The 18,171-nt window shown below is 40.9% G+C and overlaps 1 protein-coding gene across 1 annotated transcript in view; it reads right to left on the minus strand.

The window, feature by feature from the left end:
- Window positions 1–7,001: 7,001 nt before the first annotated feature.
- Ppil4 (peptidylprolyl isomerase like 4) overlaps window positions 7,002–18,171 on the minus strand; it is a 36,989-nt gene continuing 25,819 nt past the window's right edge. Inside the window, exons 12-13 of the mRNA XM_027402051.2 lie at window positions 15,775–15,922; window positions 7,002–8,645 (exon numbers count right to left, since the gene is read on the minus strand). Coding sequence (XP_027257852.1) covers window positions 8,394–8,645; window positions 15,775–15,922 — 400 coding nt within the window. The 3' untranslated portion in view covers window positions 7,002–8,393. The remainder of the gene's footprint in view (window positions 8,646–15,774; window positions 15,923–18,171) is intronic.

The following is an 18,171-nucleotide window of genomic DNA, read 5'->3' on the forward strand; positions in this document are numbered from 1 at the left end:
GCAACATGTAGGTAGATAACACGCACAGAGCCCTGGAAGCTCAGGACGTTCAAGGGCCAGAAAGGCTGCCTCCTTCCATCTGTAGCACCAGTGGACACCAGTCTGATAATGTTTCCTGAGAGAGCTAAAACTGCATAGTGCAGGGGGGACAAAATCATGAGCAGGCTTGGCCAGAAAGAGTTCTTCTTGGCCTTCCTTTAATGTGTTCACCAGAGACAGGTGGGAGTCCCCAGTCTCCAAATCCTAACAACATATGGGTTTCTGAGCCATTCTGCTTTTTTGCCAAACCCATATGCGAGGAAGGGTTTGCTAAGGTCATTTCAGCTTTTGTTCCCTGGCTGCTAGGATTGCCCACACTGTGGTCCATTTTCCTATGGTGTCCCCTTTTCTTTTTGGTTGTTTTATCTTCCATGTGTTGAGGCTTTGTGTGTTTTGTGAATGCCCTAAGTATTTTTTCATTTTATATGTAACTTTTAACTCTGTCTATAATGTTTTGAGGTCTACAGACATCTATTATCTAATAAATGTATTGGTTTTTCCTTCATATCTATGTGTTTGAATCTTTAAAAAAAAAAACCACAAAACTAAACAAAAAACCTGTCTATCCTGGGATTAAAAAGACATTTTCTCTCAAACTATAAAGGTTTTTATCATTACGTGTGTGTGTGTGTGTGTGTGTGTGTAGGTCAGAGGATAACTTTTGGTCATCGTTTCTCTCCTTCCACCCTGCTGAGGATCTTCTTTTGTTGTTTCTGCTGTTTACTACATACTCCAGACTAGCTGGTCAGCAATTCCAGGGTATTCTCCTGTCTCTGTCTCCCATCCCCACTGTAGGAGTGCTGGTATTACGGATGTGAACCACCACATCTGGCTTTTTCTGAGGGCTCCCAGGGGTCAAACTCAGGTTGTCAGACTTGCATGGCAAGCACATTTTCCAGCGGTGCCATCACAGCAGCCCTGATTTGTTCTTTGAGATCTATGTATCCCAGTCTTGTCCCCTCCTGCCTCAGCATCCTAGACCCATAGACCATGAGTGCCTCACATCACACCTGGCTCAAGCATAGTTTTTAATGGAGATAGGATTACTACAACTGACTGTGGCAAAGCCCAGCACCTAGAAAACACTGACAAATTGCAGAGACAAATGAACAAGTTGTTGTGGAACACACCTTTAATCCCAGCACTCAGGAGGTAGAGGGAGGCAGAAGACTCCCTGTGAGGCAGAGGTTAGTAGATCTACATATCGAGTTCCAGGCCAGCTAGGACTACATAGTGAGACCAGGTTTCTAAAACTAAATAACTTTGTGGAGACTAGCAAAACTAATGCTCCCAGTCAACAGTAGGAACGTGTGAGCTCATCATACACAGACTGAGGAGTAGGATAGATGGCTGAGCTGTTGATCCAGGTGGCTGTGGCTCTTTCAGATGACCCGGGTTCAATTCCTACCACCTGTATGGCAGCTCACAATCCGATGTTCTCTTCTGACCCCCATGAGCACCAGCCATGGTACATAGCAAACACACACACACACACACACACACACACACACACACACACACACACACACAGAGGCGGGGGGGGGGGGATATCATCAATCCAGGAACTGAATTACAGGCCTCATGAGCAACATGGGACATGAGGGATGATCCTCCAGGGCCCTCTCTACCTTCCTCTTTTCTTTGTCAGATCTCAGCTACTGAATCCACTGTCCTATTATACAGTGGCTGATGGACCCAGAGCTCACCCAGTGCTTCGTTTGGTTCTGTAGGCATTCTCTTCTTGAGATTGTGACTATACAACCCAAATAAGTTAGCATCTGGGAAACATACCAAAGCTGGAGTAATGCATAGCTTTAACATACCACTGTTGACTCTAGAAAGTCCTGACTTTCCTAGAAGCCATCGTTCTCAAAGAGCCCCCAAGGGAAATGTGAGGTGGCCCATGCTAGTACTCCATACATTCCTAGGAAAAGATGCTATGAACAAAAAGACAAGAGGACTGTGGGTCACTAATAGAGGAACCAAGATGATCACAGAGAATAATGAGGGATGTTGCACATGCTACATGAAAACTTGACAACCTGGACCAATGACATTGGCTTTTAAGTGACCACATCTGAACACTGACCACATTAGCTCCAAGGCTCATCCCAGCATCCTTTGTTGGTCTGCTGGCCAAAATGCTATAGAAGCTTTTCTTGAGCTCCACAACACATTACACCACCTTACACCACAAGAAGGTCCCAAGTTACCATGGCCCTCTTCCCCACCCCATGCCAAGACATGTTCAAGTCCTAACTTCCTATATCTGTGAACACTTTATTTGGAAATAGTCTCTTTGTAAAAGTCATTCAAGATGCAGTCACATGGTCTTGAGTGGGCCCTGAATGCAATGGCCAGCATCTTTATAAGAAAGGGAGAGGGGCCGGGCAATGATGGCAGGTGCCTTTAATCCCAGCAGAGGCAGAGGCAGAGGCAGGTGGATCTCTGTGAATTTGAGGCTAGCCTGGTCTACAGAGTGAGTTCAAGGCCAGCCAGAGATACAGAGAGAGAGACCCTGTTTGGAAAAACAAAAAAAGAAAGGAAGGAAGGAAGGAAGGAAGGAAGGAAGGAAGGAAGGAAGGAAGGAAAGAAGGGAGAAAGAAAAAAGAAAGAAAGAAAAAGAAAGAAAGAAAGAAAGAAAGAAAGAAAGAAAGAAAGAAAGAAAGAAAGAAAGAAAAGGAGAGGGAGATTCAGACAGAGATGCGGGGTAAACGTAATATGGAAACTGGCTAAGCTTGAGTGATACAGCCATAAGCCAAGAACACACCTGAAGCTAGCAAGCAACAAGGATCATTAGCACCTTCAAGGGAGCGTGGCCCTGACTATAGCTTAAAATTGGGACTTGTAGCATACAGGATTGAGAGAGATGTTTCTGGTTTTTACAGTCATTTGGTTTGTGGCCATGTGCTATGGCGGCCCTATAAAGTGCACACTTTTGGCTCTCCAGAGAGCATCCTGTTGCATGTCCTCACTTCAGAGCAGCTCCCACTGTGGATGGGAAGCCCTGAGAAGACCTGTGGTGTGACCCCAGCTTTAGTGGCTACTGTGTGTATTGCAGCACCACTTTTGTCCACCCATATGGAGGCCGTGATGTGTGCACGAGATTTAACACAGGCTCTGAAACAAAGCAAGTTTCATGGTGAAAAGCATCACATTGTTTCCCATAAGCATGTGAGGGGGAAAAGGCTATGAATCTGTGCTTTTGATTGGTGAGTGGTAGATAATTATCTATGTAATAGTGAAACACCCTTGATAAAGTTAAAAATATCTACTGTCATCCGATGAGATTACAGTAACAGCAAGGCTCTCTCTACCGCATGCAATGTGTGTAAAGATGGGTTGGAACTGTGCGACTGTCCCTAAGACAGTATGAGAGGTGGTTCACTAAGGGAATAGAGATCACATTAATTAGGGGGCTCCACTGATTCTGTTCCCACCATATCAAAGAAATTTTACTCAAATCACACCCACCTGTAGCCATTCCAGACACTTGAATTGTTCTCTGCAATAACAGTGGTTGTGTGGCAGGGACTGCTGATTTGTTATGTTTTTTGTTGGTGGGATGCCGGTTCCCTGTTGGAGAAATGCAGGCCTCCACTTAAGTCACACCTCCCCTGGGAAGGCTACTTGGATTAAATATGGTTTGGAATTTCATGTGGCACAGATTTGGGATGAGTTTCATTCAAAGCCATAAGGGCGATGGTACCAACCCTTGCTGCAGAACCTATATCCAGCTCCTACTTTCCTCAGCTATACTGTGTCACTTCCTTCCTTAGGAACATGCTTGCGTTTTCCACTGCCTGCAAATCAAATGCAGACTCCCTGGCTTTATGCTTCCCATTCCCTCCTGTCTTTTGTTCTTCTCTTTACAATCCTCTGCTTTGGTCAGACCATCATTTGTGATCTTTCTGCTCCTCCGATTGGCACGGGCCCTTTGCTTCTGATTCAAACTTCCCGGCTGGAAACCCACGCCTGTCCACCACACCATGAACCAAGCAAACAGCACAAAACTGTTTTCAGGAACTAGAGGTCACTGTGGTTGTGTTCCAGAGTTCCAGCAGCAGAGCAGCATGCTCTAACTTCTCTTTTTCTACAAACACTTGCTAGTTATTACCTCTTGTGAGCTTCCCAGAAATCTAGACAAAGCAAATACCAGCAATACAGGTTGAAAAAAAAAAAAAAAAACATTACGTGTGCATGTGCGTGTGTGTGTGTGTGTGTGTGTGTGTGTGTATGTGTGTGTGTGTGTGTGTGGTTGCTCATGTGTCAGTGTGCTTATGGAAATCAGAGGACATGTAAGTCCAGTGGTCAAATTCAGGCTTGGTTGCAAGTGCCTTTACTGACCGATGAGCTACTTGACAGCCCTAAGCAATATAATATTTAAATTGCATGATGAAAACACTCAACAGCTCACCCATCTGCCTCCTCGATGAACAAAGGATACAAGAGGAGGCAAAACATAACATTGCTAACTCTTGGCAGTGCTCATATTACCCAGTCTGAGGTGGGTAAGATAGGTAGGAATAAAGATTGTCCCATCAGCAAGAATGACTGATGTTGTTTGTCTAAAAAGGAGACAGTTCTGAAAATGAAGGGGATCTCCACATGCTCTTCTAACAGGAAACACAGGCTTCTCTCAAATTTCCCATCAAAGTATGGTCTCCTAGCAACAGCCACTGAAAGGTGAAGCTTCTGAGATTTCGATTTTACTATCTGTTATGTATTCTTTGTGACTCAACCTTCAAGGGTATGAAATGTCAAACTTGAGATTAAATTTCCATGCAATTTATTAAAGGAATTTGTATAATGGTTGAAACATGAAGGTTCTCTCTCAGTCTACTAAAGATCTATTAAAGTTCTGGCCAAAATTAAAGTTCTGGTAAAAGATTAAGTTAAAAGCTTAAAGTGAAGTTATATTAATGAGCAACTTGGAGTTCAAAGTAACTTTTAATACAAAACCTACTTGCTGCTCAATCTGTTTTCTTCTTTTCTTGCAAAAGGCAACGGAAAATATCACTAAAGACCAGTTCACCTAGTGCAGGGAGTGGTAGAAGATTCTCAGCACGCACAGGCCCTCAGTTCAGTGCCAGCATGAAAGGAAAACAAGAGTTCACCTAAAACCTACAGAAGCCAAGTCTGAGAAACAAATATGGTCACTTTATGTATATAAGCAATAGTAACACAGATCCAAGCCTGCCCTGTGTCTAGTCAAGGTATTTCACAAATGCTATGATTAGAAGTCACCATTAACTAGGCCAGATATTGGTGGCACATGCCTTTAATCCCAGCACTTGGGAGGCAGAGGCAGGCAGATCTCTGTGAGTTCGAGACTAGCCTGGTCTATAAGAGCTAGTTCCAGGACAGCCTCCAAAGCCACAGAGAAACCCTGTCTCGAAAAATCAAAAAAAAAAAAAAAAAAAAAAAGTCACCATTAACTAAAACCACCTAGTTAGTGAGGCTGTGAATAGTGGTTCACACCCTTAATCCTAGCACTCAGAAGCTAGAGACAGACAGATCTCTATGAACTCGAGGCTAAAGGCCTGGGAGTTCCAGTCCAGCCAAGGCTATAAAACAAACAACAAAAATCACCTGGTGAAGTAACTGGGAGCAGGGTTCAGTCCATAGAGGACTTGCCTAGCACAAAGGAAGGTCCAGTCCTCAGTGCCACACAAAATGGGCATGGTGGTACACATTTATAATCCCAGCTCTCTGGAGGTTGGAGCAGGAAGATCAGAAGTTCAATCATACTCAGCTATGCAGTGAGTTTGAGGCCATGCTGGGTTACAAATGATCCTTGAATACATAAATTTGAAAGAAAGGAAGAGAGAAAGAGAGGGAGGAGAGAGAGAGAGAGAGAGAGAGAGAGAGAGAGAGAGAGAGAGAGAGAGAGAGAGGCTGTAGAGATGGCTCAGCAGTTAAGATCACTGGCTGCTCTTCCATTGGACTTGGGTTCAATTCCCAGCACCCACATGGCAGCTCTCAGCTGTCTGAAACCTCAGTTTCAGTGGATCTGACAACCCCACACAGACATATATGCAGGCAAAACACCAATGCATGTGAAATAAAAAGTTATTTAAAATCATAATAATAAAAGAAAGAAATCGCCTGGTGAAAACCACAGCTTCTCAAAAGGAAATCCTTGTATATTATCTTTGGAAATTTGAGTGATTATAGCCATGTGGGGGGAGGGGCTTGAAGATAATACTACTATAATCCCGCATTCAAACAGGCTTAAATTGGTATGCTGAAGGGCTGTCTGTGCTTCCAGCTCACTTCATTAGTTACAAACATAAGCTAGATCTATATGGCTAACAATATAACATACAGAGAAAATATGCCATATATATACAATGGGCCGATACTGTTTATCCTTTAGGAAGGAAACTGTCACTTGCAACAACATGAATAAACTGGGAAGACATTACTGCTGAGTGACATAAGCCAGGCACAGAAAGATAAATTCTTCTATGTGACCTCATTTTTATGACAGAGGAGTCTATAAAAGTTGAATTCAAGAATGAAATGATCAGACTCTAGGGTATAGGGATAAGGAATGTGGTTTGAGTAAAAATGGCCCCCTGGGGGTGAAAGTCCATCACTGAGGTCTCAGATGCTCAAGCCAGGCCCAGTGTGGCACTTTCTCCTCCTGCTGCCTGCTTGCCACCATGCTTCCCACCATGGCAATAATGGACTAAACCTCTGAATTGTAAGCCAGCCCCAGTTAAATGTTTCCCTTTATAAGAGTTGCTGTGGTCATGATGTCTCTTCACAGCAACAGAACTCTGATTAAGACAAGGAATAAAGGAGATTTGGGTCAAAGGGTGTATGTTTTCTACTAGATGAAAGGGAGAAATGTCTGAGAAATACTGCAGATAAGCTACAGTTAGTAATAATGGGATAGATTTCAAAATCCCTGAGAGCAGACTTTGGCCAGAACAAAGAAAAAAAGTGAGCTGATAAACATTTGTAAATGGATTTACTCGTCCCAGAATATGAACATATATCAAAACATATTACACCTCCATAAGTATATAAAATTACTGTCAAGTGTATAGGAAAAATAAAACAGCTTCTCATCATTTGCAATAAAGGATATTTTTTCCTTGAAATGCTTGGTGCATAAACTTTTACCATGTCAATATTTCAGAGCTATTAAGTCAAGTCTCAGCTGTCAGTAGGCGACTTCTCACTGTTCCCAGTTTGTCTCTTACTCATTTTTCCAGACCACATTTTAGAATCATCTGTGAAAGCAACACTTGCAGTTGTCTTTCCAGGATAACTCTGCTTATTCATCTCTGTGTGCACGTGCATGCACAATTTTGTACACGTACGTGGAGACAAGAGGTCAATGTCAGGTGTCTTCCTCATTCGTTCCCCATCACAGTTTTTGAAACAAGGTTTCTCACTAACCCTGAAGCTTCACCTGCTCCTACCTCCCCCGTGCTGGGATACAAGCATGCACTGTCAGCCTAGTTATGTAGTCCTGAGGAGCTGAACTCAGTCCCGTGCTTGTGAAGCAAGCACAGCACCAACTGAGCCATCTCCCTAGGCAGGATGCTAGCTTCTTATGCAGTCACGCCTTTTCTATTGGTGGTCAAGCATGTATGCAATGGAGCAACAACTGCTCTAAGCTGCATGGTGACTGATACTCTTGTGGCTACCCCTGCTCCCATACACATCCACATACTAGATAAACTAAGCAACCATAATTATAAATGCATTGAAAATTCAAACAATATGGCTAGATAGTACCACGCCCAGACAAAACGTTCACAGTGGCACTGCTTAGATTAGCAAAAACTAACAAAACTAGCAAAAACTCAAAACCTCATCAACAGATCAACTGCTTCATATTCATTACAACTACCTAATAAAAAAAAATCAATCAACTCTTTAAAAAAGTCACAGAAATAAACATATATCATATCATTTATATAAAATTCAAAACTATATAAAATTAACAGCAGGCAAACACAACTCAGAATGATAATTCCTGGAGGGGGAAGGGACATATGGAACTTCCATAGTGAGTGACACTCCATCTCTTACTACAGCCAGGTATACAACTTACTATTTATTTCTTATATACAATTTACAGATATCTGTGGTATGAAATGCTTCATTTAAAAAGGACTGAAAATATGAAAGATGTTAAATATGAATGCTACCATGTATGCATAACAATAAAATTTGTACAAAAAAGTATACACAGAAAATGCCCCACTCTCTTCCAGTGCCCCCCACCATCAGTGTGAACCTGCAAGGCTGTAAGGTAGAGCTAGCTGTGACTGTGAGTGCTCCAGGTAAGGCAGGAGCAGACCTGCTAGCCATTCATTTCCACCTCGTCCAGCTCATCTGTACTTAGATTTTTCTTTGTCTTTGGATTTCTTTGGACTTCTGCTTCGGTCTCTCTTTCTACTCCTTTCCCTTTCATAAGGATCTGTCTGGTACTTGGGTTTGTGGCTGCTACTATAGTGACCGTCCCTTTCTCGAGATCGGCTCCGACTGCGGTTCTGACGTCGGTCTCTCTTTTCACTCTTCTGTTTCTCCCAACAGCTTTCTTCATCTTCATAATGGCCAAAACCCATTTCCCTGTAGATATCCTGTCAAAGAAATACAGTTTTAAAGTCAGTCAGTAAAATAACCCTTTATTAGCACTGTCAATTCATGAAGCCTAGAAAAACCTGCAATTAGCAAGCTGCTGCAACAGCTTAAATTCATTTTCTAAAATTCTTATGTACCTAAATATTTTGTCTGTATGTCTGTATGAGTGTCAGATATCTTGGAACTGGAATTATAGTCACAGCCATTTGTGAGCAGCCATGTGGTGCTGGAAATTGAACTAGTGTCCTCTGGAGGAGCAGCCAATGCTCTTCACTGCTGAACCATCTCTCCCGTTCTCAAATTCATTTTTTTTTTCTTTTTTTAAGGCAGGTTCATGCCATGTGGCCCAAGCTAGTACTGAACTCACACTTCTCCAGTCTCAGCTTCTCTCAGTCACCTGCACTCATGGCTTCAGTGTGCACTACCACTAATACTAGAAGCTCAAAACTACATAAAAACAAATAACTCAGAAGAGTTAATCATTTTTTTTTAGATAAATCTAATTGGTTTACATCTATTTCAGTTGAGCTGAAGGATCAGATTCAAAGCCATGGAAGTGAAGCAGCCAAGTAAACGCTGAACAGTTCTTGTTTTAGTGGTGTCAGAGAAACAAACCCAGGGTTGGTACATGCCAGGTTCTTCCACATCCCCAGCCCTAGAGCAACATCCAATGCTCTCATCACATACATTTATACTCCATTTTCTCATTTTCCACTTCCCCAAAATGTGGTCCCATCACTGAACTGCAGTAAAACTACCAAAGTCCACTAATAATTCTACAAGAAGATAGCATTCAAATAACACAGCAGAAAGAAGATTTAGGCGAATCAGCCAGGCTAAAATGAAAAGAAAGTAGATACTGCAAATTTTGGCATGGACAACCCCTGCAACCCCTGGCAGGCTGGCCTTGAACTCTTGAGTAGCTGGAACTCCTAAGTAGCCTGTGTTACCACACTTGGCTCATTTTTTTTTTTTTAATTACTAAGTACACATTCTACTAATCCCCTAGTCCTGATTAACTTTAAAGTGTTTTATAAAGCCATCTCTTTATATCTTCAAATACATTTTACATGTTCAAACTGGGCTGATACATGATGTATTAAAACTCTTACATAAGGGGTCTGGAGAAATGGCTCAGTGGTTAAGAGCACTGGCTGCTCTTCCAGAGGACCCAGGTTCAATTCCCAGCACCTACATGGCAGCTCACAACTGTCTGTAACTCCAGTTCCAGGAGAGTGGGCACTTACAACAAAACACTGAGGCACATAAAATAAAAATACATAAATTAAAAACAAAAAATTGTTTAAAAAAAAATAAAACACTAAGGCACATGCCTTTAATCCCAGCACTTAGGAGGCAAAGACAGGGAGATCTCTATATGAGGTTTGAGGCCAGCTTGATATACATAGTGAGCTCTGGACCAGTCAATGCTACATAGTCTTTAGAAAAAGAAAATATCTTACTTACCTATCCTTAAAAGTAAATTAAGAAATAATCTATTGCTGCCAGGACAGTAAAAATGTCTCTGTCTGAGCTGGAAGTATGGGGTAGACATATTAGGGTACTTACTGAGTTCAGTCTCCAGCTCATCCCCAAAAGATGGGTATCTGGAGACCTGAGACCCACTCTGACTACTCAATAGGCAAGCTGCAGCTAAATACTACTCAATTCCCCGTAACCTAGCAAAACTCAAAACAACACAAAACCACCTATGGAATTAAGGTATAAGGTGAAAATTAAACAGACGAGTTTCTGAACTGAATAGCAAGGCTGCCATTCAACAAGCCACAGTTTAAAGAACAAGTTAAAGCACCCTCACGGAACTGGACTCTCCAGCAAACAATAGCACACAGGAACACCTGCTATACCTACAACTTAACCTGTACTGAAGTTCCTGTTAGTAATTGTGTCTTTCAGACTAAAATAGAAAATACCAATACTGAGCTTTCCTACAAAGAAAAGAAATTAATATAGCTATACTGTCAAATCAAAATATAAAACCCCAAAACTTACTTTGATGTACTTATGGGGAAAAGGTTAGAAAACGAAAATTCAGAATCTAACACTTCTATAGTTACAAACACCTTAAATTATTTTAAAACTTAAAGGCTGTGTGTGGGTGTCAGAGGACAACTCTCAGCAGGTGTTCTTTCCTTTCACATTGCTGAGACAGAGTCTGCTCTCTCTTGTCATTTCTGCTGCACTGGAGTAGCATGTTCCCACACTGATCCTTAAGTTTCTAGGAGACTTTCCTGTTTCTACTTCCCATGTCAACACAGGAATGCAGAGATTATAAATGTGTGGTAGGCACCACAGCAAGCTTCTTTTTTGTTTGTTTGTTTGTTTTTGCCTTTTAAAGGGAGGTTCCAGGGACTGAACACAATCATCAGATTTACATGGCAAGTGCTTTTTTTTTTTTTAAACCTGATGAGCCATCTCCTCAGCCCTTAAAATTCTTTTAAAACTGCCAACAACATTTCCTCCTCCTTACTGCACGCCAAAAGAAAAAGACTGCTGCTATAAAGTTCTAAGTCATCAGAAAGCAGGGGCTGGGGTGGCTCAGTCATAAAGTACCTGTGTACCAGTATAAGGGCCTGAGATCAGATACACAGCTCCCATGCGAAAACAAGGGACAAGTGGCTATAACCTTAGCACTGTGGGAGTACTGGCACACAGACCCCTAGAGCTTCCTGGTCAGTGAAGTTGGCCAATCACTGAGCTCTATGCTCAGGTAGAGATGCTGTCTCAAAGGAAATAATATGGAGAACAACAGAGGAAGACAATTCACTTGAACCTCTGGTCTCCACATACTGGAGTATATGCATGCATGCATGCGCGCCCGCACACGCGCACACATACACACACACACACACACACACACACACACACACAAAACCCACACACACTACACAGATATATACCTGCACACAAATATATGCACAAAAGCATAAATACAAAATTTAAACCACCCCTCCAGTAGGATAAAAAGGTTCCTAACTGTGGGGAAGAGACGGACTTAAAACATACCCAGTCTTTGCATTTCTTTAACCCTCTGATTATCTCAAACACAGTATTTATCTCAGGCCTGGATTCAGTGAAGATACATAAGTACAGGTTTGAACACTTGTAGCTAAAAGCAAGATGGGCTTCAAAGCCTTTAGTAGAAAACATGTTAAATATTCATAAGAATGTTATGTCAACTATTTTAAAAGACTGGGGTGATCCAAACTAAATTAACAGTAATTAAGAAAATGAAAGCAGGCTATGGAGATGGCTTAGTGGGAATGGCCTGTAAGCCCAGCACTGTAGGATGGCAGAGACAGTAGGATTGCTCGAATTTGTTGGCTACCAGTCTAGCTGCAGGTCTGGTAAGAGGCCCTGACATAAAGGAATAAGGTGGAAAGTGATAAAGCAGGAAACCTGACATCCTCCTTTAGTCTCCAGAGCATATACCCCACACATACATGTGTGCATGTACTAGCATGCACACACATACACGAATAACAATTCTAGAGGGAGGGAGGAGGGAGGGAGGGGTGGGAGGGAGGTTGGTTCTCTGGTTAGATCACCTGGATACTTCACTAGAATACCACAGGATTAAGGAAAGAAGAGGAATGCAGTAGTGGACTAGTCAGGAGTGTAAATCTGATCTAAACTATGGCTCCACCACTTATTATACATGTAAACTACAGGTCGGTAACAAGCTACTTCCTTTACAATTTCTTTGTTGTGAACTGGGGATAAAAAAGCTTACCTCACATTTTAAGAACACAAAAAATTACTTTATAGCTTTTACCTTCATTTATTCATATGAGGAACATTTGAAAGAATGGACAAAGATATAGTTAAAAATTTGTAGCAGGGGGGCTGGAGAGATGGCTCAGAGGTTAAAAGCACTGGCTGCTCTTGGAGAGGTCCTGAGTTCAATTCCCAGCAACCACATGGTGGCTCAAAACCATCTATAGTGGGATATGGTGCCCTCTCCTGGCACACATGCATATATGCTGGCAGAACACTGTATACCTAATAAATAAATAAATCTTTAAAAAAACAATTTGAAGAAGGAAATGGGTAGTGATGGCACATACCTTTAATCACAACACTTGGGAGGCAGAGGCAGGTGGATCTCTGTGAGTTTGAGGATAGCCTGGTCTACAGAGTGAGTTCCAAGTCAGTCAGTCAGAGCTGTAACACAGAGAAACCCTGTCTTGAAAAGCCAAAAATAAAATCTGTAACAGGACATGAATGATGACAATATTTAAAAAGCTAACAGGCTATAAAAAGAGAGAGATTATGCCTCTGTTAGATGACACTGAGGGATAAGAATGTATGCTATATAGGAGTATTTATTAAATATATATTTGCTAAAATATTTTTTAGCTCTAGGGAGAGACTGAGGACCTGTATTCAAATCTCCAGCACTCACACAAAATCCATGTGTGAAGTATAACTCTGTAACTCCAGTGCTGGGGTTGAGGAAACAGAAGGATTTTGGGAGCTCCTCTAGCCAGCCAGTCTAGGCAAATGGCAATACCAACTTCAGTGAGAGACTGACTCCAAAAATGAGGTAGAAAGCTTACACAGGCAAGTATGCTTACACATACATACTAACCTCCTACACACACAGAGAAAACACTGTTGTATGAAGACCAACATAAAATACATTGTCACCTACAAGAGAGGAAAAAGGGGATGGGTTGGGGTTCAAGGCAAACTTTGTATGTGTCCTATTTGGAAGATTTTTCCTTAACAAACAAAAAACCCTCAGAGCCTCACTATAGAGCTCAGTCTGGACTCAAACTCTTATCCCTCCTGCTTCAAACTCCTAAGTACTACAATTACAGATGTGTGCCACCACAGTGTTCAGTTAGATTTAATTTTTGACCCTTGTTGTTTTAAAAGCTACAAACCATTTCAGCTCAGCACTTGAGGGGCAGAAGCAAAGGCAAATGAGTTTGAAGCTGCCCAGATCTAACAATGAATTCTATGCCAGCTGGGGCTACGCAGTAAGATCCTGTCTCAAAACAAAGTAAGCCAGAAAACAAAACTATAAATCAGAAAGCTGTTTTGCACAATCCATTAACATGAACTAGAAAATGGGACAAACTACCTGAAGCAGGATCCAAGCCAATATCCTAGCCACAGGGAGAGCCACTGTAGGTGACTTTAAAGTAGCCCCTTGTCAGTGCGGGAGCAGAAGTGATGAGATTAGCCAGATACAGAAAACGCTTGTACATGCTTGCCCACGTTTATTCTAACAACCTCTCTGTGAAGTATTATCTCCTTCTCAAAGAAGGAAACTATGACTCAAAGTTAAGTTGCCAAGGTCACATCAATGGCAAGCAGTGCAAAAATGTCACTCTGAACTCTAACAGCAAAACCTTGACTCTGCTTACCCTAACTCATCTCTCCACCTGTGTCCCCTGCTTTACATTTTCATGATCCTGTGTTCCCTGCCTCCTCACCTTAGTCTACTGAAATCTTTCTCCTTTATCAGGATCATCTCAAATGACTGACAAGGTAAAAGAAAAGCATGGGGCTATGATGGAATGACTTTTTTTTTTTTAAACTTTAACAAAGAGCAAAAATAGGCTAGAAATGATTTATTTTCATTGCCACTGTTTTAGGAAATGTGCTGTTCAGGACAGCTTTGGGGTGATGTTTAATTATGAGTGCTATTTTTACTTTACATCTACAGTATACACAGGACATAGACTCAAAGGCTGGCTAAGGTTAAGAGCTCACACCTGTCTTCCTACCAATTGGAAGGTGAAGGCAGCAGGATCAGGGATTCAAGAACAGCTCCTACTACATATCAAGTTCAAAGCCAACCTAGATTACAGAAGACTCCGTCAAAAAACAAACAAAACCAAAGGAAACTTCAAGCAGTGCTGCACAGAAAATACATGTTGATCATCAACGTTTATAGTAGCACCATTCACAATAGCTAAGTTATGGGCACAACTAGGTGTTTAACAACTGTGAAATGGATGAGAAAAATGTCAATATCTACAATGGAAAGTTTCTTTCAGCCATAAAGTATGATGTCCTATGTAGTAAATGAATGCAACCAGAAAGTCATATTCAGCAAATTAAGTCAGTTTCAGAAAGACAAACTGTGTAAGTTTTCTCCCATTGGTGGTTCTACATTTTACACAGTCATGTATGTATAGATTAAATACAGGAGTGAAATTGTCTAGGCCCTAGGGAAACAAAGGGACTAATGGGGAAGAAGTGGAGGGACTATTTAACAGAAAAGCCATACATGTAAGAAGACTTAAAATAAAATTAAGGGGCTAGAGAGATTGTGCCTCAGGTAGGAGTACTGACTGTACAAGCATAAGGAACTGTGTTCAGATTCCTGGAACTACATAAAAACCTGGGCAAGTAACCACAGTGCTATGGGGAGCAGAAACAGGAGGACTGCTGGAGCTTGTTGGCTACCAGCCTAGCTCCAGGTTCAGTGAGACCCTGCCTCAAGGGAATAAGATGGAGAGTGATAAAACAAGACACCAAGTGTCCTCCTCTGGCTTCCCTGCATGCATACCCCATGTACATACACTACACACAAATATACATACACACACTTTTTTAATTTGAAGTTTTTAAAGTGCTGAGGGGTTGACAGATGACTCAGTATTTAAGAGTATTTACTGCTCTTCCAGAGGACCCATGTTTGGTTCCCATCACCCATATAATGTGGTTCCTAACTGCCTGTAACTCCAGTTCCAGGAGATTCAATACCCTCTCTCTTCTGACCTCCAATGTCAAGCACCATGTATTTAACAGACATGCATAAATTAAATAATAATAATCGCTGACAAATTGAGATGCAATTTTTCAACATAGCCACATTTTTTATGAAAATAAGTATCCGTAGGTAAGGAGATCATTCTTGCTTACAATGTGAAAATCTATAACTTAAATTACTCTGAAAACAAATTTATATCCTGTGGGATATAGTCTTTAAAATTAAAGCTCATTACTCTGTGTGTTCATTCTATAGCTCAGAGCAGGAGATTACTGTTCAAAACTATCCCTTACCTCCTAAATTACACCACCAAGATGCACTGTACAAAAGGATAAAACATTGATTTTTCCATGTTTAACCCTGTATGTTAGGAATACCTGATTAGGATTTTTGATTGGCATGTATTCCTCATCATCTTTTTCTTCAGAACAGTGACGTGTTTTCTTTTTGTGTTTTTTACTTGTGTGTGAGTGACTTGATTTTGAGTCTTCTGCCTGCTCATCTAATATAAGATCATATTTTGCACTGAAGTATTTAATTAAGGACAAATAGGATAAATAATGGAAGCAAAATATAAGAAATATGGTAAACAAGAGAGGCCATGAAGCTCAATGTAACTTTCAGCAAATAACCTCTGAAAGCACAGAGTGCATCTCTAAGACAAGTAACACAGTCTTCATCATAGTCAAGAGAAATGGAAGGGACCCTGGCATCAACCAGGCAATAACCACTGGGAGAAAACTGTAAGTAGAATAGAAATTAAAATATATTTGTTGATAATGAAAAAAACTTAATTTAGAAAACAAGCCATGTCATTGACTAGAAAAACTGAAGGTGTTATGAACCTCAAAGCCAGAGAGACTCTTTAGATAGAAGGTGCATTGCATGACTCTTCTCAGGTCAGGTAGGAGAGGATTTAGCAACAAACAGTGATGACACAGAAATTCTTCTAAGAGTTTATAGCAATAAAACTAAGTTATGTGAACACAGATATACACATTAGTATCGTTTTTAGTTGTTAAAAAATGGGAACAATATTTAATAACATATAATAAAATAAATTTTAGTATCATAGCATGATATAATGTAAAAGGAATTACTAATAGTTATTTCTTAAAGGCTAGGAAGGCCTATATGAAAATTAAAAGTGGGAAAAAACTTTAAGTCAAATACTGTACAGTTGATCCTAGGACTCAGGAGACAGAGCAGGCAGATTTCCGTGAGTTTGTGTATGTGGTGAATTCCAGGCCAGTCAGAGTTACATAGTAAGACCCAGTCTCAAAATAAACAAGCAAACAAAACCACATAGGCAGGAGAGATGGCTCAGCAGTTAAAGAGTACTAGCTGGCTACTCTGCTAGAGGACCTGAGTTCCATTCCAGCACCTATGTCAATTGGATTACAAGTGCCTGTAACTCTAGCCCCAGAGATCAACATCCTCTCTGGCATCCACAATATATGCACATGCCTATCCACAGACACACATATATAAAACATAATTTTCAAAAAACAACTTTTAAAAAAAACTTCATAAACATTAATACTTGTAATCCCAGCTATTCAGATAGCTCAGGCAAAAAAGATTTACCTGAGACTAGCCTGGGCTACAAAGTTAAGACCTGCCTAGGGAAAGAGTGAGACCTTACATATACAATAGAGTAATTTTAACTTCATCAAACTTTATGAAAGATAAAGGCTTGAAAGGAAAAAATAAAAAGCACCATTTGTGTATGTGATAGAAGTGAGCAAATCTTTTCTAAATTTTATATAAAATATATTACTTAAATTTTAATTTTAAATTGGAGCTGAGGGTGTAGCTCTGTAGTGGCATGCTTTCTATCATGCCGAAAGCCCTGGGTTTGATCCTAGCACAACAATAATAATAATAACAATGTTTTCAATCAGAAATGAGCAATTTCTCTAATATAATATAAAGCCTTAGAATAAAAGAAAGCATAAACTGGATGGTGGTAGCTCACACCTTAAATCTCAGAACTTGGGAGGCAGAGGCAGGAGGATCTCTGCAAGTTTGAGGCCAGCCTGGTCTATATAGTGAGCCCTGATCTATACAGTGAGTTCAGATCTATAAAGTGAGCCCTGGCCTACATAGTGAGCCCTGGCCTACATAGTGAGCCCTGGTCTATATAGTGAGCCCGGGTCTATATAGTGAGCTCTGGTCTATATAGTGAGCTCTGGTCTAGTGACCTCTAGGACAGCTACATAGTGAGACCCTGTGTGAAAAAAAATAAACTAAAAGAAAGCATAAACTAGTGTAAAGACAATCTCAATCTCTAAGGTACTCTCTCTTAAGGCTGAGCTCTGGGATGTGAGGAAGCCTCACATACAAATGCTACTTTAGTTGCATCTGGGACCAGAGTCAACACAGACATGTCCTTTAAGGGCCAGAATCTAATGTCTGTTTTCTTTTATTTTAATGTTGGTATTCACTGTGGCACTGCTTAGGCTTTCCCTGTGCATATCCCATATACACATAAGATCAAAAAGTTAAGAATGCTTTCTAGCTTTCCACAAGACAGCGAGAGATGGATAGTCAGACCCATTATTCATTATCTAAAATTTCTTTCCTCTTTTATACTATGTCTGATTATTTCCAGTATTCTTCAAACTAATGAGTTGTAGAGTTTATGGTTCATAACTAGCAATTTTAGAAGTCACATAGAATAAGAAATTGAGACTACCTAAAAAAAATACCATTGGCTGGGGTATAACTCAGTGGTAGAGCAATTGCCTCATATGTGCAAGTCTTGGGTTCAA

This window comes from Cricetulus griseus, chromosome 2, assembly GCF_003668045.3.
Source record: "Cricetulus griseus strain 17A/GY chromosome 2, alternate assembly CriGri-PICRH-1.0, whole genome shotgun sequence".
Taxonomy (NCBI): domain Eukaryota; kingdom Metazoa; phylum Chordata; class Mammalia; order Rodentia; family Cricetidae; genus Cricetulus; species Cricetulus griseus.